Source organism: Homarus americanus, unplaced genomic scaffold, assembly GCF_018991925.1.
Source record: "Homarus americanus isolate GMGI-L3 unplaced genomic scaffold, GMGI_Hamer_2.0 scaffold43550, whole genome shotgun sequence".
Taxonomy (NCBI): domain Eukaryota; kingdom Metazoa; phylum Arthropoda; class Malacostraca; order Decapoda; family Nephropidae; genus Homarus; species Homarus americanus.
In genome coordinates this window covers 334,391-362,157 of record NW_024757148.1, presented here as the reverse complement: position 1 = coordinate 362,157, position 27,767 = coordinate 334,391, and the positions used below count along the sequence as shown (strand labels likewise).

The 27,767-nt window shown below is 40.3% G+C and overlaps 1 protein-coding gene across 3 annotated transcripts; it reads right to left on the bottom strand.

Annotated features, from left to right (window-relative positions):
- Positions 1-681: 681 nt before the first annotated feature.
- On the bottom strand, positions 682-27,767 carry LOC121857388 (equilibrative nucleoside transporter 1-like). 3 transcript variants are annotated; one of them, XM_042353409.1, is made up of 10 exons: positions 27,650-27,767; positions 17,104-17,185; positions 14,407-14,567; positions 13,186-13,280; positions 11,501-11,551; positions 10,842-11,074; positions 8,084-8,179; positions 6,722-6,916; positions 4,579-4,775; positions 682-1,391 (listed from the first exon to the last, which is right to left on the bottom strand). In XM_042353409.1, coding segments are annotated over exons 1-10 (1,233 nt in total). In that variant the 5' UTR covers positions 27,652-27,767; the 3' UTR covers positions 682-1,270. The 3 variants fall into 3 exon arrangements, with proteins under 3 accessions (XP_042209343.1, XP_042209344.1, XP_042209342.1); XM_042353410.1 differs by lacking the exon at positions 27,650-27,767 and adding an exon at positions 27,069-27,116; XM_042353408.1 differs by lacking the exon at positions 27,650-27,767 and adding an exon at positions 18,941-19,493.

Here is a 27,767-nt window from a genome sequence, read left to right as displayed (position 1 = left end):
GGTCTACAGAGCTGATGCTACTGTAATATGTGATCTTACAGAGCTGGTGCTACTGTAGTATGTGTCTACATAGCTGGTGCTACTGTAGTATGTGGTCTAACAGAGCTGGTGCTACTGTAGTATGTATTCAACAGAGCTGGTGCTACTCTTGTAGTATGTGGTCTAACAGAGCTGGTGCTACTCGTAGTATGTGGTCTAACAGAGCTGAAAGCTACTATAGTATGTGGTCAGTGTTGTTGGTAGTGATGTAGCCTCCTGCCATCTGATGGTGGTGGCGATGCCTCATTCATCTGGTGGTGGTGGTCACATGGTGGTGGTGGTCATCTGGTGGTAGTGGTCATTTTGGTGGTGGTGGTGATGTAGCCTCCTGTCATCTGGTGGTGGCAGTGCCTCAGTCATCTGGTGATGGTAAATGTAGCCTCAGTTATCTGGTGTTGAATGTAGCCTCCTGTCATCTGGTGGTGGTGGTGTTGGTGGTAGTGGTGGTCATCTGGTGGTGCTGGTGGTCATCTGGTGGTGCCTCAGTCATCTGGTGGCGGCGCCTCAGTCATCTGGTGGTGGTGGTGATGCCTTAGTCATCTGGTGGTGGTGGTGGTGCCTTAGTCATCTGGTGGTGGTGGTGCCTTAGTCATCTGGTGGTGGTGGTGGTCGTCCTGGTGGCGGCGCCTCAGTCATCTGGTGGTGGTGGTGATGCCTTAGTCATCTGGTGGTGGTGGTGGTGCCTTAGTCATCTGGTGGTGGTGGTGCCTTAGTCATCTGGTGTTGGTGGTGGCGCCTCAGTAATCTAAACTTTTATGAGCTGTTTATACCAATCCTCCAAGATTATGGATCTCTTTAGGGACCCAGTTTTTAATTTCATTCATCCAACCCAGTCTCTGCCTTCCCTTGGCTCTCCTACCTTCAACTTTACCTACATTTACATTCACCCCTAAAACTTTTTTAATTATTTCTGAAAATGTTTTGAAATTTTGATGGATTTTTTTTAATTCATGTTCCTCCAAAGTTACAGTAATATTGTGAAACAAAAAGAATGAGAAACTAATGTAGAAAGTCAAATAATACTCTCCGGTAGAAGACACCATCACTTATTTTTCCACTCTACAATATCTAAACTAGGGCCTCTTCACCCTAAGTAACCAGTCAAATTGACTCCACTCTTCACAGACAATAAAATAGGCCCAAATTGTAAGTTAGGTTAGGATGAGGTCTTTTAGGACTGGGGCTCATCTGACCAGCACTATTGCCCCTTTCCCCCCTTACTCTGGGTGGGTCACTTGGGCCCCCACAGAGCTACAAAACCCGGGGACAGCAGAGACCCCACCACCATGCCCACCCCCAACATGGCCGCCATTATAGCTCCACCCACCTCCAGCTCTTCACTCTTCAGCAATCTGTGGGAGAATAATAATAATATTAATAATAAATTTGGTCTGAAGGGTTGGGTTGCCATTACAGTATGTACTATTAATCCTCTCAGCCTTTATTTCATTCAACTCAGTTGCATACCTCTCATAACATAAAAGTTCGTTGTTTTCCTACTCATGTTTGTCAAAAACGTCCATGCCTCTTACTCATAGTAGTATTTCAGAAGCCTTTTTCTCAAATTAAAATTGTCTCTTTTAAAAGGTCATCAAAATTATCAAACATTTATTTGATGCAAACTATTCTTATTTTAATTTTTCATTCATATTTACCAACACAATTTATGTTAGTTCTCACATATTTTCTCTGTTTAAGTTCCCCATAACCTTGCAGATTTGATTTTTTTTAGGTTTCTCCTGGATGATCAAGGGTTTGCCAAGTACCAATCTCCAAAGATGCGGATCATACAGTAGGTAATCATATACAGTTTATATTTTTATCTAAACAAATTGCTTAATGGTACATTACAGGGCAATCTGCAGGTCTTAGCAATACCTGTACAGTAGTGATATGTCTATACAGTAATCAATACTCCTTTCCCACTTTCGTGTGGAGGGGATTAAAGCATACACAAACCTAAAGAATGGAGAGGTGTAAGACAATTGTTTAAAATTTATTATTGAAAGTTTGAAACAATAAGAATAATAATTAACTCATACTTCCTTATATTCTTAAGTGGTATACACTGAATACAGTGTCAATCCTTAATCTCCACATTTATTTACAACACTTCACCCTACATAATATGTTATTCTCATTAGCTCAAGCTGTTGCATAGTTCTTGATATTCAAAAGATATATTGTACAGGGTATTCCACCTTTTCAGCAACCTCAGCTTTTGTCCAACCTTAACCAGTAGCAGTTTGCTTCCTGAGATGACTTTCAGAAATCTCATCTAAAAATTTTGAAAAACAGCTGAAGGTGTTTGGTATCAGACAGTGCCGGATTTACAAAGGGGCCATTGGGGCCAAAGATACAAAGGTCCCTTTAAAAAAATGTAATGTATTATAAAAATTTTATATTTCACCATAATTTTGTGAACAAAAGCTATGGTGACCCTTGTAACCCCTCCAAGCTCAACCTTGTATTTTGATATGTGTATCATTAGGAAAAATGCCAATTACACAAATACACAATATTGAAATGTAAACAACACTGAATGTCTCATTCAATTTAAGTGTCATGGTCGATGATAGTGTGTGGGGTGTTTACCTTAAGAAAGAAAAAAAGGTAACATGGTAAGTAGTTAGTGTGTTCTACCACATGGTTTTAGAAATTGGTTGAAACTGTTCCAAGTTGACGAGGTTTTTAAAAGTATCCGACAGCAAAAGCCTACCTAACTGATTATATTATTGATAATTAACTGCAAAATTCGGATATATCAGAATTGATAATAGCCCTAAAATGCGACATTCGAATTTACCCCACGGCCTGTTGAGAAATTCATAAAGTATATCCCTCTTCACTCACACCATTCACACACAGGGGAAAGCATGGCTGAACTTATTCTTGAATTTTTTGCCTCTCAAGGCATTGACATTGGGAATTGTCGTGGTCAGTCATACGATAATGCAGCCAATATGAGTGGGAAATACTGTACCAAGGTTTACAGGCATTGATCAAAAGAGAATGCAAGTATGCTGCTTATGTCCCCTGTGCTGCACATTCACTCATGCTAGTTGGAGAGGTAGCAGCTCCTTGTTGTATTGAAGTTGTTAATTTCTTCTTCTTTATTAATGAGCTCTACACTTTCTTTTCTGCATCCACAAGCAGATGGATAAAGTTGACAGATAAAGTGGCCCCACTGGGTCTGAGTGTAGTAAAGCAACCCTCAGATACACACTGGTCAGCCAGACATGATGCAGTCAATGCAGTCCTGAAAGGCTACAATGCTATCAAATCATGTCTGTCAAAAATAGAAGAAGTCAGATCTCAGAAACCTGACACAAAGGCCACAGCTGGCAGTCTTGTGAAAAAGATGGATAAGTTTCAAGCAACGGACATCAATTTGCAGAAAGAGGGTATAACTCTAAGTACCACTGTGAAGCTTTACAAATACCTCAAGCATTTTGTTCAAAAGGAGAGATTTAAGTTTGAAGAGTATGAAGCAAGAGGAAAGACAATGTGTAGTGAAGGAGAGAATACAGAATTTACTTGAAAGGTGAGGCAACAGAGATTTGCAGATGGAACATCAGAAAGTAATCCCAGATCACTGAGGGAGAAATTCAGGCAACAGTTCTTCTTCGTTGTGGACAACTTTGTCAGTGCTCTTCAAAGGAGGTCACAGGCTTTTGAAGAGCTGTACAACAAGTTTATTTTTTTATCAGATTTAGCTAATCTATCAACTGCTGATAAAAGCAAATCAGTAACCCATTTGGTGGAAGCTTATCCTGAAAATACTGAAGAGTCACTCAGTGATGAGCTGGTTCAGCTGTCTGGACTCCTACCAGATAAATATATTTGCCTTGATGAATCTGACAAGGATCATAACCAAGCTGTTCAGGTTCACTTTCATTCAACCTATGGTAGATACCTTCATGAACATGAACATTCTATTCAAAATGTATCTTTGCATGCTGTGCACAAATTGTGCAGGTGACAGCTCAATCTCAAAACTGAAACGAATCAAAAACGACCTGAGAAACTCTATCTGCCAAGACAGAATGAACAGGTTGAGCCTATTGTTGATTGAACATGAGCTGTTGAACTCCTTGGACACTGAAAGTATTATCAGAAAATTTAGCATAGCCAGTTAGAAAGACAAACAATTGTAAGTGTGTAAAATGTATGAACAATAATGTTTATGAACCTTATTTGTGAATTGTTGCTTTGATACTTTTGTGGAAATAAAATAAAATAATTACAAAGTGTAAGTGGTGTCATAATTAAAAAAAATATATAAAACCCAACCCTAACCTGAGTCATGGACTAAGTACAGTACCAGCCTGCCAGATAGACTTTTTTTTTGGGGGGGGGGGGGCTGTCACAGTCAATGGTCTCAACCCCTGCCAAGTCTAAACCCAGCAATGATAACAGACTGTTAATAAATAAATAAATAAACACACACATATACATACAAACATGCAAATATAAGACAGGCAAATAAAAGAATATATGCCTTAAAAAATTGGAAACTAAATATTAAAAAATACTCACCCAGGATAGTAAATAAGGGTAAGTGTCCCGACGTGGCCGTTGGTAAAAGCAAAAAGGGTGATGAGGATGATGTAGTAAGAATCGTGGTTGAAAACAGTGGGGAAGGTTTTATTGTCACCGTGGCAGAGCATCAGCAGCGGCACAAAGATGAGACGCGCCGCTCCAAGTATGTGCAGCGACCACCCTTCAGGCCCAGGCTATCATGAGGCCAAAATGTCAGATTAGTAGAACAGCCGCCCTTGAATAAATGACTGAGGTAAGATACTGTAGCCGAGTCTGATTCCTGTCCAGTCACTTCGATATCATTAATAGTTCTACTCTCCTCACCTTGAGAAACCAGTCACCTAGGTATTTTGAACAGAGACATGGATGTGTATGGGAGGTCTATATATTACTCCTGTGATTAATTTTTCCCTACCGTCGATTAATTCTATCCAAATTGTTTCTGTATTCCGCTCAGTTTTTATTTCCTTATTTATTTCACACTTCAGATTATCCCTAACATAGATTGCTACTCCGCCTCCTTTCCTGGTCTGCCTATCGGTATGGAACAATTTGTAACCAGCAATTTGGTATTCGACCGGCAACTCACGTGAGTCTAGGTTGATCCATGTTTCAGTGAATGCTATTATATCGATTTTTTCGGTACATACCAAGGCCCTAATATCATCCATTTTGTTTCTCATACTTCAACTGTTCGCGTAGTAGACATTTAAGTTAGTCATGTTCTGAGTCCTCCCTTTACCGCGTTTAGTTTTAAACTCCCTGTTTAATTTAGTTTTGTCATCATTCCTAACACTATTTCCCTGTAATCTTTTACTTTGTTTACCCGCTCCCACTGCAGTTTCCCCCACCCCCGTGCCCATATGTTCCCCTAGCAGCTTAAAGACTTCGATATCCTTTGAACTGCCCCCTCTAGAGACCCAGCCAGGGTTGCCACCCCATCCCGAGACAGGTGCACCTCATCCCTAGCATAAAGGTCCCTTCTACCGTAGTTGTTGTCCCAGTTGTCAATGAATGGGACTGATATTGACTTGCAATATCTGTCAAGACGGTCGTTGACACCAACCGCCCTTGACAACCATTCACTGCCAACTCTCCTTTTAGGCAGGACACCGCATATGATAGGGATCCCTCCCTTAGACCTAATACGATCTATAGCTGCCTTGAACTTATCAAGAAGCTCCTCGCTCCTACACCGGCCAATATCATTGCCTCCTGCACTGAGGCAGATAATGGGTTTGTTCCCATTACCAGACAAGATATTGTCCATCCTGTCAACTATATCCCCCACCCCAGCTCCTGGCAAACACACCCTCATCCTATTTTTGTTTGGCATCACAAAAATTGTGACCAAGTCCCAGGTTGCTGATCTGACTTTCTGCCTCATTTCCAAACAATTGCAGGGTCTCAATTGTTTCTCTTACCATTGACAACATAACATACAAACTGTATATCTGTATTGTTTCTCACTCTGTTCTTTTTTCATTTTTGTATTTCTTTTTGGTTCTTTATTATTCTTATTCTTATTATTATCATTATTATTTTATTGTTTTTATTTTTGTATTTGTTATTATAAATTTTACTTATCTGAATTATTATTATTATTATTATTATTATTATTATTATTATTATTATTATTATTATTATTATTATTATTATTATTATTATTATTATTATTATTATTATTACATTTTCGCCCCCCAGGCCCCGATGTGAGTCGGTGACCTGTGCCTGGGTGGGCTAATCCCCGTAAAAAAAGAAAAAAAACTTGCTGCCAAATATGAACCAAAGAAGTCCTGTTTTAAAGACACTCTGTAACAGGTATTCGACTATGACCTGTGACCATGGCTTTTAGGTTCTTTGCCTTGGCCAGGATCCAACTACCTACGTGATTTAATTGACGGTTGTCAACTCTCTTTTAAACCATAATCTTTGAGCTTACTCCAAACTGAAATAGTTTTAGATAAACATCCAATTTATCTGCTTAGTGTTCATTAACTTTAAATTTTGAATGCTTTATTTTTATTTTTGGACACAAAACACACTAATACACATGGAGACACATATGAACTGAAAACATTATGTCTCTCAGGTGGAGATTAAAAAATAGTAAACAAGAATGTAAAGGAGAATTACTGACCCATGGGATCCAGCGTGGCGTCTCCCTCCCCAGCAAGTCGCCCAGGTTAAAGACGAGGAAAGTGATAGTTGGCTGAAAGTACACCTTGGTCCACTGAGACTCGGGCATGTAGGAAGTGACGTACACCATCACTGCAGGATATATCATCAGTGTCACAAACAACGTCCCTGCATACGTGGTGCCCATCAACCACACCTACCGGAGACAACACTTTGGTATGTCATGAACAGAGTTAATACATGGTACCCATCAACCACACCTGGTGAAGACAACACCAAGGAAGGTATAAGTTATCCTTATGAAATAAATATACAATGCACTAGTTGCACCACAAATATGTAAGGCACTGATGAAATATACATGTGTCATTCATGAAATACATGTACAGTACTGTATATACAAGTCACAAAATGGCCATATTTCAGGATGCAACCATTTTGCCAAATTCTAAAATAGATATGCTAGACCTTACCATTTCGTCTAATATTGTATGTCATGGAAGTCACACATCTACAACATACTTAAAATTGCCTCTCAAAAGCTGGGGAAGTTGTCCAGATGCCAAAGCTACTTCACTCCTTCAAGTTTATAAGAGATTCATTTGTCTTAACTTAGAGTACTGCTCTCATATCTGGGGTAGTTCTTCTTCTGTCCAACTGTTAGATAGGGTGAAATCAAAGGCATTTCATCTTCTTAACTCTTCTTCTTTAGTCAATAATCTCTCTTCCCTTTCTCTTCACTGCCATGTTGCTTCACTCTCTCTTACAGGTACTTTAACGGGCAAAGTTCGGTGGATTTGGCATTCTGTGTACCACCGGTATGGCAGTGAGCTTGCTCATCTTGCCTGTGGTGCCCACCATTTCTGTGTGAATGTCAATCATTTTACAATAACCCCTTATAGTAGTTCCTTCTTTCCTATGGAATACTTTGCCGTCTTCTATGTTTTCATCCTCTTACAAAAAGCTGGTTTCCAGAGTATCAGTGGTGTAGATCAACATACTCTTTTCTCCTCTAATCCCCCCCCCCACCCCTCCGGCCTCATTGTGGGTTGATAACCTGTGCCCGGGTGAGCTATTTTCCATAAAAAAATATAATCAACACTGTAACACATGATACAAAGGCAACAAATGAGTGTAGATGTTTCAACAACATGATCTAATGCATGAAAACACCATTTCAGTATGTCAGTAGCATCACATAAGTGTATCACTGGCACAACTTGAGTGTACTGTAGCAGTAAATGGTCAAATGGGTTCGTGTCCCAACCTAATGTAATCATTCGGACTGGGACCATTTAAACTAGGGCATCACCATTAACGATAAATTATGTGGGCAGTACCAGGTACTTGGCAGGTCACTCACCTTCTTAAAAACTACCAAGTAAGTCTCCCAGTCGCTTTTGGCCACTTGTGTAGACTCCGTATTCTCTGCCTTATTCTTAATCTTGGCATAAATTTCCTGTAAGACGACATAATTGCAATTACTGTATGTTCAGAATATTTAACAGATTATGTACTAAGAAATTTTTTTAAGACAACTATACGGCTTTATGTATGGCATCCACGTTAGCAGTACAAATATTTTATATACACACTGCAGATGATATCATTGTGCATTTTTACTTACAGTATATCATGTCCTGGACTATGAGAAGATATAACCTTTCAGGGACAGGCAGGTCCAAGCACACTATGTATGAAATGGTGTAGATTAATATAATCTTATTCTTTTTACTCTTATTTTTTGGCCCCTTAGGCCCCACTGTGGGTCGATGACCTTTGCCCGGGGGGGGGGGGTATTCCCTGTATATATAAAAAAAAAAAAAAAACTGTATTGCACCTGGTAGCGAAGACTACTCTTATATATAGAACTAAACACAAAATATGCCTGAATGCCTCTCATGCAGATTTGAATAACAGTGCACGACCAAACACTGCAGTATGCCACTCACACAGGCCCTGAAGTTGGTGGATGAGTGTGACAGACTGAGGAACTTGGCCACTCGAGCCATCAGCAGAGGTGGGAAATATGAAGTTATTCACAGTCATATTTCCCGCCTCTGCTGACGGCCGTGTAATATTTCAATGTGATTCTGATCTTTTAAAAATGTTAGTTTTTGTATAATGTAGTACAGTATTACTGATACTGTACATAATTTGTCTTAGTATGCCTTATTGAGGGTAAAAAAATTATATATTAAATGCATCCTCAGAAAGTGTGAATTTGCTACCAAAGTTTAACAGTTAATTCATGTACACTATAAGATTTCTGATAAACTTCCTACATGCTCATGTTTGAAATAATGAATGTATATATCTTCACATAATTTAGCTAAATATCTCTCTTGTCAGAAATGGTCATCCCAACGAATATGAATAAACTCATTTAGAAATACATCATTAATTCAGGACGAAATTGGACAGATTTGTAACACCCAATCAGCAGTAACTATTCAGAGGGGGCAGGGCATCTCTTCTCAGCTGGGTAAAAATGCACAATTGTGATGTGTCAAGGTGCTAGTGGTGTGTCAAGGTGCTAGTGGTGTGTCAAGGTGCTAGTGGTGTGTCAAGGTGCTAGTGGTGTGTCAAGGTGCTAGTGGTGTGTCAAGGTGCTAGTGGTGTGTCAAGGCATTAGTGGTGTGTCAAGGCACTAGTGGTGTGTCAAGGTGCTAGTGGTGTGTCAAGGCATTAGTGGTGTGTCAAGGTGCTACTGGTGTGTCAAGGCATAAGAGAAGCGACACAGTTACAGCTGCAGATCATCATGAGGGATGCTGTTACATTATATATTCATGATCGTGGCCGTAGCGCTCCAGCTGTCCGTGACTGTGCTAGCAGTTGCCATATATGCACTTGCTTATAACTAACAATATGAGAACCTCATGCTATGGAAAGAATAGAGCTAATATACATTTGTTGCATGAGATAAATAGACTAAATAGAAATTATTTTATTTTGTACAATATAATCTGATCACGCACATTACCAACTAGTCCGAGCTCCAAAGAAGACAATGTCCTTTTCAAGTTCCCAGGAAGTCTGTCCACACCTTCAAGTGTTACTGCGGTCACAGGAAACAAAATATGGACTTTGCGGACACACCTGACTCGGCTACTCGGGGACTCAGGTGATTCATGGATACTAAAAATGTACACTTACAGTTTTAGAAAATAATATCCATTTATGAATACCAATAGGGTAGTTTCTATAGAGTTTCTCCTTCCCGGTTTAGTAATTTGTTGCAGAAGCAGCTGATGTACCAAAAAGTTTCATAAACAATATTATACCTGTACCTGTATGAACATTGTTAGATATGAGGCTTTATGATTACATAATGAGGTACTACAGTAATGTACAGTATTTCCAAATAGCTTGTCTCTTCTCTTATACTCGAGACTACATTGGGTCACAAATTGTTTTCAGTCAATACCTCTTTATCACATGGCTACCTTCCTAATGACCCCACCCCACCTCATTCCAATATAACTTCTTGAATCATTAACTGTGATCATGAGACTGATGGAACCACAGTTAAAGATGAAAAAAAAAATTTTGTTGTTTATTCAGCTCTGGTTTTACAGTTAAAATAACACAAACAACCTAATAGTTATCAATGAAATGGATGGGGTTGCTTTGCTGCCACCAGCCTGGACATGGATAGTGGCACTCCAATTTGACAGCAGATGACACAAGTAGCCTATTCTGACTCTCTGTCTCCATGCAGAAAATAGAATAAAAATTACTGGAAAAAGATTATCGGTGAAAACTCAACCAAAAGTCCTGACGTCCATTTTGCAACATTTGGCTACTTCAGAAGGATTTTGCACCATATCCTTCCCATTTTCAAGCTTAAACTAGTGTTCATATCTGCCTTCAAGTCATTTTTATGCAATTTTTGTTCTTTCTATATTCTAGGCAATTTCTCCAATTACCATACTAAAAAACTCAATTATCCCAAATGAGAAATTTGTCTCTGGTCAAGAGGCACCTGATCATTCAAAATGTACCGGATATCAATCTCCTATGTTGCAAATATATGAAATATAATATGAAATTAGCATTAATACCTCAATCTAACATATCAGAAAAAAAGGAAGTTACTCGAGCCAATGATTCACACTCACCATTTTCGTAAGATAAATGTAGTCGGCGATGGAGGCAAGGAGGAAGACATCAGCAATGGAGAAGAAGACAAGTCCGCTGATGAGGGGTTTATCCCCCACCACGAGGGAGAGAATACGAGCGAGGGAGCAGAACACCCCAGCTATGGCCTGGCCAGAGTTCATGCTGTTGATGCAGTTGATAGGGAACATTCCAGCCAGACCGTAGCTGGACCCCTGGATCATTGCCATGAATACTGCCGCAAACAAGGGGACATTATTAATTAACATCTTGGTGCTACACCTGGCTAGGAACATGTATACTGTATATATTTTTTCCTTTTCAGAAATTCATCTCCAACATTTTCTCCATCCTAGCATTCATTTCACCACTATATCCATGTCACCTTTCTGTCCAACACTCCTTTCACTTTTTTATTCTTATCCATCCTATTCACATCTGCTCTCTACCTTAATCTCAGTTCCATTTATTTTGTCCTTTCTAATATACGTCTTCTTCTTGACCCCAATTAGGTAAGGTTAAGTTTATTATTATTATTATTATTATTATTATTATTATTATTATTATTATTATTATTATTATTATTGGGTAAGGTTAAGTTAAGTCGATTTTCTGAAGAAAAAAAAGTGGTGTACCTAAAACGAATCTTTACCATACTTACTGTTAAGCAGTGACACTATGACCATGGTAATGATGTAGAAGTTCACCTGCCCTGTTGGGTAAAAAGCTCTTATTACTTTCTTTTGTGTATACAGCCACAGCAAGCAACACATCCTCCTCCTCCTCCTCCTGCCTGGCGGCCCTCGCTCCCGCCGGCGACCATGGCGACCCACAAGCTGGTCCTCTTCTGAGCACCCACACCAACAGGCTCTCTCTACATCACGCTTGAAACCACGCTGCCACTTCCCAGCACCAAGCTGCACTGTACATCCAATACAATATGTATACGTACAGAGAGCACATTGTGAGTTTCCTTTCTCAATCTTGTGAAAGAGACCTAGGGGTACTTGTAAGCCCGGACCTACGGCCTAGAAAACAGTGCGTTAATGTTCGAAATAAGGCAAACAGAGTATTGGGTTTTATATCTAGAAGTGTAAGTAATAAGAGTGCAGAGGTCTTATAGCAACTATATCTTGCGCTAGTCAGGCCGCACCTCGATTATGCGGTTCAGTTCTGGTGCCCTTATTATAGAATGGATATTAATTCACTAGAGTCGGTGCAGCGAAGAATGACGAAAATGATTCCGGGACTTAGAAACCTTCCATATCAGGATAGGTTAAAGAAACTAAACTTGCATTCCCTAGAAAGACGAAGAGTGCGGGGAGATATGATAGAAGCATTCAAGTGGGTGAAAGGAATCAATAAAGGTGATATAGATAAAGTTCTTATAATATCCGAGCAGGATAGGACTCGGAACAACGGATTCAAGTTGGATAAGTTTAGGTTTAGGAAGGAGATAGGAAGGAACTGGTTTACAAATAGGGTGGTGGACGAGTGGAACAAGCTTAGCAACTTTGTAGTAAGTGCTGGAACGCTGGAAAGTTTCAAAGGGAGGCTGGATAGATTCATGGATGATAGAGAGTGGTAGTAACTCTCGACAGGAGCTGCCATGCACAGGCCAACCGGCCTATTGCAGACTCCTTATGTTCTTATGTTCAATCCCATCCTGAGTGTGAACAAAATAACCCGTACCCCACACTATAAACACCCAGCACCCTACAGGAAAATTAAGAGTTAAGACTTGTAATTACTGAGTCGACCATGATATGTGAAAGTTGGTAAATTATTACCCACTCGAGGAATCTTAATGATTGTATTATTTTTTGTTTTAATTCCCATGGCACATATTATTGCCTATCCTCATAAATAATGTGTCACACTGGGTACTTGGACCGTTCCCATCTAGCATTGATAGCAGTACAGTAATGATAAAATGATCTTCACCATAGCCAATTTTACCGCAGTACCTACTTGGGAGTGATTCCTCCAAAAATTGAGAATAATTAGTCTCTTTTTTTTTTCAAGGGCATCCTCCGCAGCGTTAATGAATTACAGTATAGCATTCACACTCAACTGATGGGTTTCACTAAGTAAAAATACAAGAGAGAGTGACGAATGAAAATTTAGAGGACCAGGTATAAACGCAAGCTTGATTAACGTAATGAAATAGAATACACCCAGCGACTAATAAGGAACACACGATAAATAGAACTCATCGCGGCACCCTAGGTGGAAGTGAATGTGGAGAGAACAGTCATCATGGAGAGAGTACAAAATTTTTGCAAAGAACTTCAGAACTAAGACTAAGGATGTAGTGATTAAGGTGTAGAGGTAGGTTTTACGTACATGCGTCTGTGTTGGTGAAGGTAAAGATGGTGGTCAATAACATGGCCGAAAAGGACACGCATAGTGACCCAAGTAGACGGACTCTCTCGCTCACTCTGCCGGAGGAACACATTCAACTCATTACACATATACTGTAGTATATACATTACTTGTGACAATATAAAGTAAGTATACGGGTTCTCTCATACTTGTGGGGTATATATTTATTGACATGGGTTCTCTCATACCAGTCAAAGAATAATCCAGACGAGAGACGAGTTCTCTCATACTTGGGGCAATATATTACACATGATTCCTCTTGCCAGAACTAAAAAAAAATATGTTACGTCACTGGTGGGAATTTTTTGGTTCCTTAGGATAGTAATTCCATGTTGTATTTTTAAATGAATACCAATTCGTTCAAACACACCCCCTTCAAGTCTCGGTGGTCACACCACCATAATAACGATATGAATGTTTTTACAGATCACTGAAAGTGTCGCCCCAAAAAATAGGTAACGGTGAATCTCAGTAGTCACCTGAATATTGGCGTCCAGCATATCCCACTGGAGTTTAATCACCCCGATGCTACACTGAACTATTCTTCAGGTCATCAAGTCCCAGACTGCTGATCTGACTTTCTGTCTCATTTACACACAATTCCAGGGTCTCAATTGCTTCTCTTACTATTGGCAACACAACATACATACATATATTATTTCTCACTTTTGATATTTTTTTTTCATTTTTATATGCCTTTATGTCTCATGAGTTAGGGCGTAGAAGCCTGAAGAGTCAAAGGTTTATGTCATGAAGTTATTGGAAGCTCCAACAACTTTCCTTGAATACGAATTCGCAACTTTCGATTTACAACAGGTACCTACATTACTGCTAGGTGAACAGGGACCAATGAGGGCTAGGAAGTATGTCCAAACAACTTTTCCACATTTTTTTATTATTACATTTTCGCCCCCCAGGCCCCGATGTGGGTCAGTGACCTGTGCCCGGGTGGGCTGAACCCTGTAAAAATTGAAAATGAAATCTGTCGCGGAAGGGTTTCGGTTTCGAACAGCTGGTCTCGGATGTAGACGTCCTGACCACATTAGTGTAGTAGTTTGGGATAGTTATCAGGTATGGTAAATAGTCAGTATATTAATTTTGATATGTACGATTACGAAAAATCAACAAGGATTCTTGTCTTTCAAATATTCAATTCTAATATATAAGTGAGATGCTTATTACCTGGTGACGATGAAGGAGTTCACAACGAGAAAGAGTGTGGCGAAGATATTGGAGACGATGATAAGGGTGGGCATGAAGGAGACCTGAAGGGGCGTGAGGCCGGCGTCAAGGTCGTCCCACTCATCCTCTAGGCTTACGTTCCGGAATTTATACTGCCAATACTGAGGAAAGGAGAGGTAAGTTGCTACTACTGGGGAGAAGTACTAGGTTGGTATTATAACTTTTAGTTACTAAATAGAGCTGGATTGGGAAAATTCTATTAGATACTGTAATGCTGGTATCAAGTCGGATAGTTTGGTATAACTGGGCCAGCCCCGGCATTGGAGGGAGGGGGGGGGGGCAAGGGGGATGTTTAACTTGTTTTGGGTCTTGACGGACAGACTCAGAAACAGAGATCAGCCAGAATTCAATCTGCACATACACACACCCCCAGAGCCCAAACATTCCACCTCCGGCCCCTGAGCGTGCGCCGCCCCCCTCCTCCCGTTAATCACATGAACTGTACACATACCTCTTCTTCACTTGTACTGTTCTATTTTTTTTTCTTATGGACATACCCTATCACGGGGTCGCGACCCCAAAGGGCGTCGCAAGATGCATCATCTACGGGGTAGCTGGAGTCTCCATAGTCTTGCAAGGGTCACGTGATTTTTTCTTTGGTCTAGGTGTCAAGGACTGAATGACGGCCGATTTTAAAGTGTTATATTGTATACCATATTAATTATTCAGCACTATGCCTGAGCTGCCCTTAACCCCAAAGGAAGTGGATCCATTGCTGGAGGGGGATCAGGGCTCGGTAATGGTTACATTGTAGGGGAGAGTGTACCCCCTGCACTGCTGACCAATATTAACCACTATTAAACCATAAATATTAATCAATATAGTTTAATAAGTAATTTAAGTTAGTCAAAACTACCTTTCCTTCTCCCCTACCGGGTGAGAGGAAAGAGTGCCATCTATGTGTAAATATTATAACGAGACTATTACTGGCCATAGCCGCCAGAGGTCTCCACTGCATTTCTTCAGGACTGTCGGTGAAATTTATTCGTTAAATGTGCAGTCTACAAAACAAATACACGCATTTTTACACCATTATCTACTATGACAGAACTGCCACAATGGAAATGTTAGGGATACTGAAGTGTCTAGTAATCCATAAAGGGAAGACCCCTCCTACTCTTTCTACAGTTGCTAACGTTATGGAAAGCAGAGGCATATCAACATTGTGATGCACTGGAGAAGACAGTATATCAAAACATTTCGTCCAGCATTTTAAATTGTGAATACGGAAAGTGACAATATATATATATATATATATATATATATATATATATATATATATATATATATATATATATATATATATATACATATATATACACATACATATATATACATATACATACATATATATATATATACATACATACATATATATATATATATATATATATATATATATATATATATATATATATATATATATATATATATATATATATATATATTTTTTTTTTTTTGGGGAGGGGACTACACCGTCCTTCATGTCATACCATATACGAAATAAAGAGTCAAATAAATAAATAAATAAATACAAATATTTTTGGCCATAAAAACTTGGTCACTATTTCATCTTTCCAGCTCAAAAGCTTGAGATATCGCCCGTACCACCAAGCCATAAAATAAACAGAGTGACATTCAATGCCTTCTGTTTCTTTTTCTGTGTATGTCCACACCATAACTCGAAAACGAGAAGACTTGCTTTGTTCATACATCCTAAGCATTATTTTCGTCATGACAACCCGTAGATTTGCTTTATTCTGAAGTACAAACCTGAGTTGGTGTACGTACTCGGTAAAAAAAAAAACTACCATTACAATTCCTATGCGAAACAAACTGACACTACAAACGAACTACGAAAGGTTTCAAAAGGCCCTGAGGCATTCCTCGCATAGGTAGCCCTGCGCGTATATGGGTTCGGCCACACGTGTCCGAAACAAGTGATCAGCACTATGAAACGAAACCCAGTACTAGACTTTCCGGAATTATCGACCGTATGGTAAAACGTCTTTGGGCCGGGTTCCATTACGACGGCATGCGTAACTGTGGAGCTATTCAGGAGCTATTCAGATATTTCGGAACAGAATGGTATATTTTCTAATACGAATAAAGAATAATATAATGTGGCATTAGCCCAAAGTGAAGTAGCAATACAAATACAGATTCGAAATTCGGTTTCAAAATAATCTTTTTTACCTTTACTATATCCATTGCCAAACATATAATGCATTCCTATATGGCAATTCATCCACACTTCCATGGTTACTGTAGTCCACGGTATGTGGAATATTTAATGTAAGTTATATAACATACAGTTTAACTTATCTAGATATACTGACATTCTCCAGTCATATTGTAACATAAGTAATTCAATAATGTCAATGAAATAGCTAATTTCGGCCTACCAAATTAAGTACAAAATGTCTCACATTCAGGCTGACCAACCCTAACGAGATAATGGGAATGTAGTTGGAAAATCATCGGATCTCACCTATACGGTAGTTTTTTTACCGAGTGTACGTCGCTTGAATGCCGTCTCAGACAATAATTATGCACTTCGATATATATCCATTCATATTATTTACTTTCAGTGGTGATAATGAAAACATATTAAAATAGAAAAAGGTAGACACTTACGGAATCCGCTGTGATGAAGAAGTTCCATGGCAGCAGTGTAACAATGCCCAGCATATAAAAGGAGACAGTCACCTTCAGTGGCCTACAAATATAACACAAAGGTTATTAAAAAAAAATCCACGTTTGGTCTGTTCTAATTGATTCATGGTATGCAGTGACATTCAAATCAAACAAGACTCATTCTAACTTATTAGTAAATGCCTCATTGAAATTAGTATATTCAATATATATGGCGGTTGGGGCATTTCTGATCAGTTTACGAGTCTGTTCCTTATCTGATCAGTGTATAAGTCAGCAGTGGGTACGGTCTTTAAGGACTTAACAAGGTTAGTAAATGCTAGTTTATCAGAAGATAAAATTTGAGATAAAACGCCCTGGATCTGTATCAGATAACTACAAATAAATATTTTTGGGGGAGTGGTGATTATGATTTACATAGTCACCCAGTGTAATTTGCCGAGCCTCAGATTATTGCTGATAATTCCGAAACATTTGTGGGAATGACGTTTAGTACGTTTTGTCAGAGCCGAACCTTGTTCAAACCCCATGAGCTATATATCGTTAGGTTTCGGGTTCCATTTTTAAAAGTTGAATCACAAGTGATAAAGGTGACGTCTCGTTGTGGAATTAAAAAGCATTATCTTGGTCTAAAAATAAACCTGATAGTTGCAATGACACGTTGTTTGTTCGCATTACTGTGAGCTTCTCATTTGAGGTCAAGTGATATGACCACAGGTCACTTAAATATTAAATTTGCCAACCTGACTTACTGACAAGCTCTACATACACATAATTCTTTCATGAATACGAATACAAATATAAGATGAAAAATTTTAATGCAAAATATTGATAATCATCATAATATTAACAATAAAAATAATAATCTTCGTATGCTAATCCTAATATATTTCATAATATATTCAAATAATAAAAACTATATTCATAATATAAATTGTGATGCATGGGCGATTTCTTAGCTATAATCGTCAATGTGGGAATCGTCCAAGTGGGAAGAAATCGCGTATCGGAATCGTCTTAGTGCATGTAATTATGCACACAAAGCTATATTATATAAACAATATTGTGCATATACAGTCTTTGCTTTTTATGAAAAAATAGGCTGAAATATCTGGCAAAATATACAATATTAATTTTTATTTATAAAAAACCCCACAGGGTTGCGGAATGGGGAGTACAATTCAATAGACTTCTGTTTATTCTGGTCTACCTGCAACTATAAAAACTGAAAGGTCACTTCGGTCAAATTTGAGGTCTGGATCCAGTCCTGTTACTAATTCGTTCAAAGCTAGACGGAGTAGTACAAAAATGTTCTATCTCCAACAATTTTATAATACATATTCAGAATTCTTAATGACAAGTTATAAGTGACAATGAAGGAATAAAAGTTAATGGCAAAGTAATATAAAATAAAAGATATGCAGATGATACAGCACTTATCACAGATAGTGAAGAGGCGTAAATCATTAATTAAGTCTACTGTTCAAACCTCGTCGTATTAGGCAATTAATAACTATAATCTGTTCCATGCAGTAAATTCACTTATTGTTCTATTATCCAAAGATTTTCCTCTTTTTATTTTTAGTTAATCTATAGATTCTTACAATTTTAGTTCGCCAATACTGTTGTGTGTGTGTGTGTGTGTGTGTGTGTGTGTGTGTGAAAGTCACGGTGTGTGTGTGTTTCGGAGGGAGAGTTTGGATCTGGTGGGAGTGTGTGTAAAGAATATGCGAGTGTCTGGATATAAACAGATTATCAGAACTTTAAAAATTGTTCACACAGTCTAAGATAATTATCACACGAGACGTTAATAACTTACGTCTTCAGTACTGTCTCTTCTTCCATCTGTCCGACAGTTGCGTTACAAGTAAGTGTGAAGAAGTTTGGATGAGTCACTATGACACTGCTATCTCTCTCCGACCAAGGACTTTATATAATCACACTGCTCAAAGTTCTAAGAAAGTATATCCATCCATAAGCGACGGCACGGGTCTCACACACTGACAGCCTACCCGCTTGGATATTTGATAGTGCAGGTAGAAGTTATTCCACAACCTTAGAATTGTGAGACCAAGAGCATTTATCATAGCTACAACATGAATCCAGCTGCGTCTACCTTCACATTCAAATAAAATCGAGTATCCTTGGTCATAATTGGTGACTCCGCCCACCTGCGCAGAAGCAAACCCGTTGACGAGTTTTGTACATTGTACCAGGCGAGTGTTTCCCTCCTTACATCAGCCGACTCAGATAAAATGTTGCGTCTTAACGGTTTTATTTTGTTTGTAAACATCCATATTGTATAGATTTCTAAGTATTTTATTTTAATGTTAATTTAGAGCTCAGAAATGGAAACCGCACCAAGAGCATACACATCGAATTACGAATAAAAATTAAAATCTTTATAATTATCGTACACAAGCTAGTAGCTCCAATCACAACAGATGCCGGAGTCATGATAATTTTCATGGCAACACGAGGTCTAGCGGTGGGTCATAAATGAACGATTTACCAGAAAGTTCAGAAACTCGCTTGATTTCATCAACCTATTATACTTTTATTTTTCTCTTCTTCGCCACTCATCGGCTCGTTAGCCGCTTGGGCGGTCGGTCACGTCTTTGTTACACACTGTTGGCAAGTACTGGGTATGCACTGGCTGCCAGTGCCGGATTTAGACCTGTGGAGGCCCATGGGCAGCCTCTTTGTGGAGGCCCCCCTCATTATAACTACCCAAGAGGGTGGGGTGGCGAGTGAAGTGAGCCTAAACATCTGGGAGTTCCGGGGGCGCTGTAAGTCCCCCGGGAAAGTTTTGAAATTTGAACACTTCTTTGGAGAATTTTGAAGCCATATGCAGTTATATTTAAAATATTAAAAATATACGGTTAATAGGAAAACCAGGTGTTCATGATTTCAAGGAGTAGCTAGCCTAATTTCTATCACGCTTCTTGCTGAACATAGTTTTACGTGATGAAATAGATAAACATGAATTTTAAAGAATGAAAATAAAAATAATCCAAATGAATAAACAAATAAATAAAATATTGTAATATGTGGACGCCCCCAGATTGTGGAGGCCCCTGGGCAGCTGCCCACTTTGCCCACTCCTGAATCCGGCCCTGCTGGCTGCTCTATGTATCTGAACCTGCTCCAGTATTGGTCAAGAAAGATCTCACACTCGGTGCCGTCACAACACTCTTTGGCAGGTTATTCCAAGAGTTCACAATTCTCACTCCGAAAAAGTCTGCCCTCACATTTTTTTTCTGGACTTGTGGTTTCTTCAACATTGATCTGTGACCCCTTGTGGGGCTGGCGGCCGACAGTTCCAGGTATGGACACTTGAGTGAGTAGTGCCCTCTGATACAGTATCTCAGATAGTATCATTTACCTGATCAGAAAAGACCCGAATTTCCATTTCATTTACCTTATCAATCTGTCAAGAGATCAAACACAACACGTTTATCTGCTCTGGGTGTACTAGAGAAATGTGATAGTTTAGTTACAGGACACCCCAGGACATACCCACAAACAGTCACCATCTGCTATAATAATATAATGGTTGCCCCTCTTGTAACGAGGATGGCCGGTCCAAGGGCCACCTAGGCGTGAATTTGTTTATGGAGTAGAAATTGTCGCCAACACAACACCCACGTCCTAAGTTAACGAGCTGCATGACCCAGTGTCAAGGAATAGTCCGAGAAGACCGAACAACTCACCAACTGCACTAGTAAACCATTACCCCAAAATACGATCCACAAATCGATTAACATCCAGGTTCTTAAATACTGCTGGGTAGATAAAGGCAAATGGCGTAAAGAAACTTGCCCACAGTTTCACCATGCCCGGGGATCGAACCCGGGTCCGCTCGCTTGCGAGGCGAATATGCTGACCATTATATCACTGGTCGCCACAAAATTAGTGCTATGTGGCTGTCACACAGACTATGGCGTATCATTGGGTCGTCACACATGACGTTAGGGTGTCCAGACTCAGTATGCTACCCTGATTGATAAAATTATACCACCAGGGCAACTTCATGGCTGTGAAATATGGTTGGAATAACGAGCCGAAGGTCATGCTGTTAGTCAGACTCAGCAGCATGAATGCAAGTTTATGATCGATGGCTATGACTCATTTATGAACGTTTCTGGGTCAACATATAAGAGGGATGTGGTTTCATATATTATAGAAAGGACCTTAGAGCCAGTCAGGTAAGGATACAAAGGGACGACGTTTTAGAAGAGTCGAAGTGATGTAAAATATAATTGATGTAAAGAGACCATCCTTGAATTCATTACAGATACGTAATTTAAAAAATCTGCGAATCTGATATCCTTAAAAGACACCACACTGACACTCGGTCCAAGCCACCTCCTTGTAATGGGTGGTTTCAGTTACGGTGATACTGACTGGAGTAATGAAAAAACTGGAAATCAGTATAACACTAAAGAAGCACTTGCAAAGGTTAAGAATAAATCTGTTTCAGGAAATAGGTCACCACTAATGACGAGCAGGACAGAGTGATGTACTGTTGTAGGGGTATCGAGATATTAATGTTGTCTAGCACTCAGGATGGAAGGAAACTCTAATGTGGTTTTCTTGTATAATATAAGTTATATGATAGACAGTCTGGTGCTGGAGGTGCCGTGTGGTGAGGAGCTGGTCAGTAGAGACGTTCGGTGAGTAGCTTGTTGAAGGAGGTAGATGTGCAGGAGCTTCGTTAGAGAAGATGTTGCCTGTTGCTGGCCTCCTGGTTGAATGAATGCTGGACAGCTAGGAGCTTGCTGGAGGAGGTGTTGCGTGTTCAGGAAGATGGGCCAGAATGTGAGTTGGTTGGTGAGGAAGCTCAGAGAAGGACAGCTGGTGGGTCGCCATGCTCGCTGGCGGGAGCGAGGACCGCCAGGCAGGCGAGGAGATGCGAAGGCCGCCAGGCAGCAGCGGAGGAGGAGGTGTTGCTTGTTCAAGAAGAAAGGTCAGAATGAATCTCAATGGAGAGACAGAGCTTATATACCCAGCAGCCGCTATGAGTCATGTTGGGAAAACCCGAGAAGTCGCCGGTGAATAGTTTCGTTGCTAGGCAACGGCACGTTGGAATGTGATAGCAGGTGGTGACTGCTACGCAGTTTGTAGGGGAGACGTCCACTACAATACTCCCCCTTCCCTCCAGGCGGTGTAGGAGACTTGTTGATTGTAGAGTTGCTTAGCACATGTGAGGCAGACCGGGCGGTGCATGCCTCATGTGAGACAACGGCGATGGCGTGATGAGCCGATCGCTGAAATACAACTGTCTAGATACACACTATCTGTGGGAGAAGGGAGAAAAAGGGTGTGTGGAGGCGATGATTGGTGTGCTTCCCTCACGACAGGTACAGGGTCGTCAGATGCGCCTGCTGGGGTGTGTGTGGGCCTGGGTCAGGAGCAGGGGCTGCGTCAGCAGAAGCGGATTAGGGCTCGTGACAGCAGCTGGGTCCACAACAGCAGCAGGGTGCAGGACATTAGCAGGGAGTACCTGAGAGAGAAAAGAGGGTGTGTGGGGGTCCGGATTCAGGAACAGAGGCCGCGTCAGGGGTTATTGCTGGGCCGGGGTCGGCGTCTGAGGCAGGACGGGTGTGCTGGGGTCGTCAGAATGTGGTGCGTGGGGCAGGAAGAGGAGCCGGTGTCTGCTTGAAGACTGGGAGCGTGATCAGTGTCTCCTCCATCCTGTGTGAGTGCTAATCTCCGGGAGTCACCATTGTAGGGGTATCGACATATTAATGTTGTCGAGCACTCGGGATGGAAGGAAACTCTAATGTGGATTTCTTGTATAATATAAGTTATATGATAGACAGTCTGGTGCTGGAGATGCCGTGTGGTGGGGAGCTGCTCAGTAGAAGACGTTCGGTGAGTAGCTTGTTGAAGGAGGTAGATGTGCAGGAGCTTCGTTAGAGAAGATGTTGCCTGTTGCTGGCCTCCTGGTTGAATGAATGCTGGACAGCTAGGAGCTTGCTGGAGGAGGTGTTGCATGTTCAGGAAGATGGGCCAGAATGTGAGTTGGTTGGTGAGGAAGCTCAGAGAAGGATAGCTGGTGGGTCGCCATGCTCGCTGGCGGGAGCGAGGACCGCCAGGCAGGCGAGGAGGAGCTTAGGCAGCCAGGCAGCGGCGGAGGAGGAGGTGTTGCTAGTTCAAGAAGAATGGTCAGAATGAATCTCAATGGAGAGACAGAGCTTATATACCCAGCAGCCGCTATGAGTCATGTTGGGAAAACCCGAGAAGTCGCCGGTGAATAGTTTCGTTGCTAGGCAACGGCACGTTGGAATGTGATAGCAGGTGGTGACTGCTACGCAGTTTGTAGGGGAGACGTCCACTACACTGTACTCATACTGGATTCAGAAAACAAGCTCAGACAGGAGTGGAAAGAGAGTTCCAGAGGTGAAACTTTCTATCATTTTGCACAAATCTAAATTAAGGACATGTGTGGGTGTATCAGATTCGAGATCTGAGGCTGATAGTTCTGAGGAGTCAACCCAGCCCAAAGTAAAGGCATTGAACAAATTATTTTCATTAATGTTTACAAGAGAGTATGCCAGTAACCTACCCACTTTTGATGAATGGCAGTTCAGTACAGCACTGAGGTACGTAGAGTTTTCAGAAGAGCTTATAAAAAATAAATTATCTAAACTCAAGGTTCATAAAAAATCTCCTGATAGCATACATCCTCCATCCCCGAGTATTAAGGGAGTTGTGTAACGAGCTTTCAGGTACGCCTTCGTATCTTGTTTTGCAAAACTATGAACAATCATAACATCTCTAAGCACTGAAAATTACTATTAGTCCTGTATTCAAATAGGCGATCACCACCATATGAATTATTAAAGGCCAGTGACCCTAAAGTGCCTTATATGTAAAGAGCTATAGAGCATTTTACACAATTACGTGATAGACCACATTCTACAATGGCACAACCTTGAGAAAGAATGCTGACGTGGGTTTATGCCTGGATGTTCCTACTTGACACAGCTGATAGAGGTATTAGATGCATGGTCACATGTTCTAAACCTTGGCGGTGCTATTGAAAATATAACAGATATACAGTGCCTTGATTTTGTCAAGACATTTATTTGACAGTGAACCTCAGAAAAGGCTTAAAATTAAATTGGGAAGAATATGAAATACACAGGAAAACCTTGCATGGATCGGTGCCCTCCTAAACTATCGTAAACAATACAGTACATGGTTATCAATGGCACGAAACCATCATGACAGGTGGTGCGCTGCTAGTCAGTGTGCTGAACTCAATATTGTTCGTCCATTTCATAATTGATGACCCAGATCCTATTCATTCTTCCACACAGATAATTTGATAACACTAAGTTTTCAGATACAATATAGTATAATAAAAATCCAATGGACTGAGAAGCATTACAGGACGTTATTTGCCACCTTCAATCGTGATTAAAAAGAGTGGCTGCAGAGTTAAACTTACGAAAAACAAGATGCGTCTTGGTCGCGATAACACGAGGAAGAAGTGTACCACCATGTACCAGCATGATGAGGATATTCCCCTAAATAAAACTAAGTGTGTGAAAGACCTGGGTGATTATGTCGACATATTTTATCAACACAATTTTGTATAGATAATTTCTTTTGAGTAATTGTACACTATTACATCACGGGATAACACAAGATCAAGGCGATAGGTGAGGACAATGATAAATACCCTGTACCCCAAGACTTCAAAACGTATACGAAGGATCTGCTGTCCACAATTTGATATCTGTATAATTAATTACTTGTACAAATGACATCTCAACATTTTTAATTACTTTTCCAATGCTAATTACTCCCCGCCTATGGTTTTTCAAGGTGACGTTTTGGTGTTATTCAGGCTGTAATTTAGACCACTATGGGACTGGCCGCCTTTTAAGGAACCCAGAAGTCTTAAGGATGGTTTGTTTACCAACGCTAGGAGTGTCAGGGTGAAGTATTCCACTGTTTCTTCTGTAGCTAGGAGTTTACATCAAAGATCTGCCATACAAACTCGCCCCATGCAAAATCGCCTCGTACAAACTCGCTCTCATGCAAACTCGCCCTCATACAAACTCGCCCCATACAAATTCGCTCTCATGCAAACTCACTCACATACAAACTCGCGCCATACAAACTCTCCCTCATACAAACTCACTCCATACAAACTCGCCCCATACAAACTTGCCCTCATACAAACTCGCCCCATACAAACTCTCCCTCATAAAAACTCGCCCCATACAAACTTGCCCTCGTACGAACTCGCCTCATGCAAACTCGCCCTCAGACAAACTCGCCTCATGCAAACTCGCCCCATACAAACTCGCCCCATACAAACTCGCCCTCATACAAACTCGCCCCATACAAACTCGCCCTCATAAAAACTGCTTCTATAACTATTACTCACTTGGTAGGTTTGTGCGAAAATATCCAAGATAATGATGTTGGTATTTTGTTCTTTATTCGGAGTGAAAATATTGTCTTTTTAGTCATTTATTTAAGCCAAAACAATAATTAATGAAGCTTTTGATGTATAAATTATGCATAAAAAAAAATCATGTGGGATAAATTGGTCACAGAACGAAGATGCCCAGACCTGCACGTAAGTTGTGATCACAGTTTCTCATTGTGACCTTTGTCATGGTCACAGAAACTTAAAAACTTATTGTGTGTGGCAGAGGGTCAATAATCTAAAAGATCTAATGAAAAAAGATCTTATGAAAAGGGACAATAACTTCAATTTGAAAAAAAGGCTGCCCAAAGGCTTTACTGTATATGGCAAGGCCTGATGTATGGGTCTGAAGCGTGGACACTTTCAGCAGACACCAGACAGAGGTTGGAGGCTTTGAAATGTGATGTTATAGACAAATGCTATGAATAAGCTTCACTGACTGGAAAACAAATGAATTAGTACTAAGATTAGCAAAAACTTCAAGAGAAATACTTGACATGTACAGAAAAGGGAAAATGAGATACTTTGGTCATGCAATTAAGGGTGGGGGGATAATAACAGAAATCTTAATGGGCAGTTGAGGATAGGAGGGCCAAGGAAGGCAGAGACTGGGATGGATGAATGAAATTAAAAACTGGGTCCTTGGAGGGATACAAAACTTTGGAGGATTGGTTATAACACTCCAAGAACATTTAGAGTGGAGGACTGTGGTCGCCAACCCTCACAGAGTATATGAGGACGGTACTCTGATAGATTGTTCTGCATTTTTCTCGCTAAATAAACGGTTTCAATATAAGTATAAGTCAAAGAAGGAACCCATGCAATGGAACCATTCAAATTCTCCAACCTTCCAAGAAGTTCATAAGTCAACCCTAAGCTGTCAAGATCATGGCCTTGACGGGATGCCAAAGGGCCTCTGCTGATTAACTACTTTCCACAAAGAAGAATAATCACTGGAAACTATTATGTTGGTCTAATGTATAAAGTAAGTGTGTAAAATTATCTGTTAGAAATGACTTGTAATGCTGAACAAAGATATTTACTTGCTCCACGACAGTGTGCCAGCCCTCTAATCCCATATTGCACGGATGTCTATTCAAAATTGTTGTTGAGAACAGCTCAACTACTGCACAGCATGAAATGAGGCATTCCGTGCGATAATGACGAGCCCGCTAAAATAACATTTTGAGATAATGGGGATTAAAGTTTTTTGTACAGTAAATAGCCAAACTTTACCAAATTCAACCTATCAAGATGATTGAAGTCTCATTTTAAAGGTGTATTTGTTTAAGAATACTTTGATATTGATGTTTAAAGTACTGTATGTGGTGTCTATAAATGTAAATATAATAAAGATTACAAATAAGTGTAACCCACTGAACCTCATTACCCCCTACTATCACGAATTATTATCCTATTTCAATGGCGGGCAAGGGGGGACCTAGTTGAGGTGTATAAGCATCTCAGGGGGCACTACTCAGTTGAGTGTCCTTACTTGGAGCTGGCAGACGCTCGCCCCACAAGGGGTCACAGCTCAAGATTGAAGAAGCCGCAAGTCCAGAAAACCATGAGGGCAAACTTTTTCGGAGTGAGGGTTGTAAACTCTTGGAACAATCTACCAGAGAGTGTTGTGATGGCACCGAGTGTGAGCTCTTTCAAGACAAGACTTGACCAACACTGGAGTGGGTTCAGGTACATTCAGGAGCCGGTGCATGCCCAGTATTTGCCAACAGTGCGTGACAGAGACGTGACCGATCGCCCGGGCAGCTACCAAGCCGATCTTTTGGTGAAGAAGATAAATGAAAAGGAAAAGTAATCAGAGACGTGACCGATCGCCCAAGCGGCTAACAAGCCGATCAGTGGCGAAGAAGATAAAAAAAAAAAAAAATGAATATGGTTATATTAATAAAATAATTTAATCACAGAATACTTCCATAACCAACAAAAATGTATAAATGGTCAATAAATGAGTGAAATAATAAGAAATATTGTTCTCATGCTTATGGTACTAATACTTCTTGTTTCCTTATTATTATTATTATGGAAGTATTACTGCAAAAAGTAATGGGCACCTACATTGGCGGGCGTGACAAAGCTGACACTCATTGGCTGGCATCAGTAGCATCCTCATCATGTCTTCCCGGAGCAGTGACACCACTTCTCTCCATATGACGTCCAGACCCTTGCATTCAAG

Coding starts and splice junctions, on each gene's coding strand:
- LOC121857388 (XM_042353408.1), bottom strand. CDS start 18,966: ATGGAAGAAGAGACAGTACTGAAGAC. Junction 11,075..11,500: donor CATAGTGTCACTGCTTAACA/GTAAGTATGGTA, acceptor TGTTTGCGGCAG/TATTCATGGCAATGATCCAG. Junction 6,917..8,083: donor ACTTGGTAGTTTTTAAGAAG/GTGAGTGACCTG, acceptor TGTCTCCGGTAG/GTGTGGTTGATGGGCACCAC.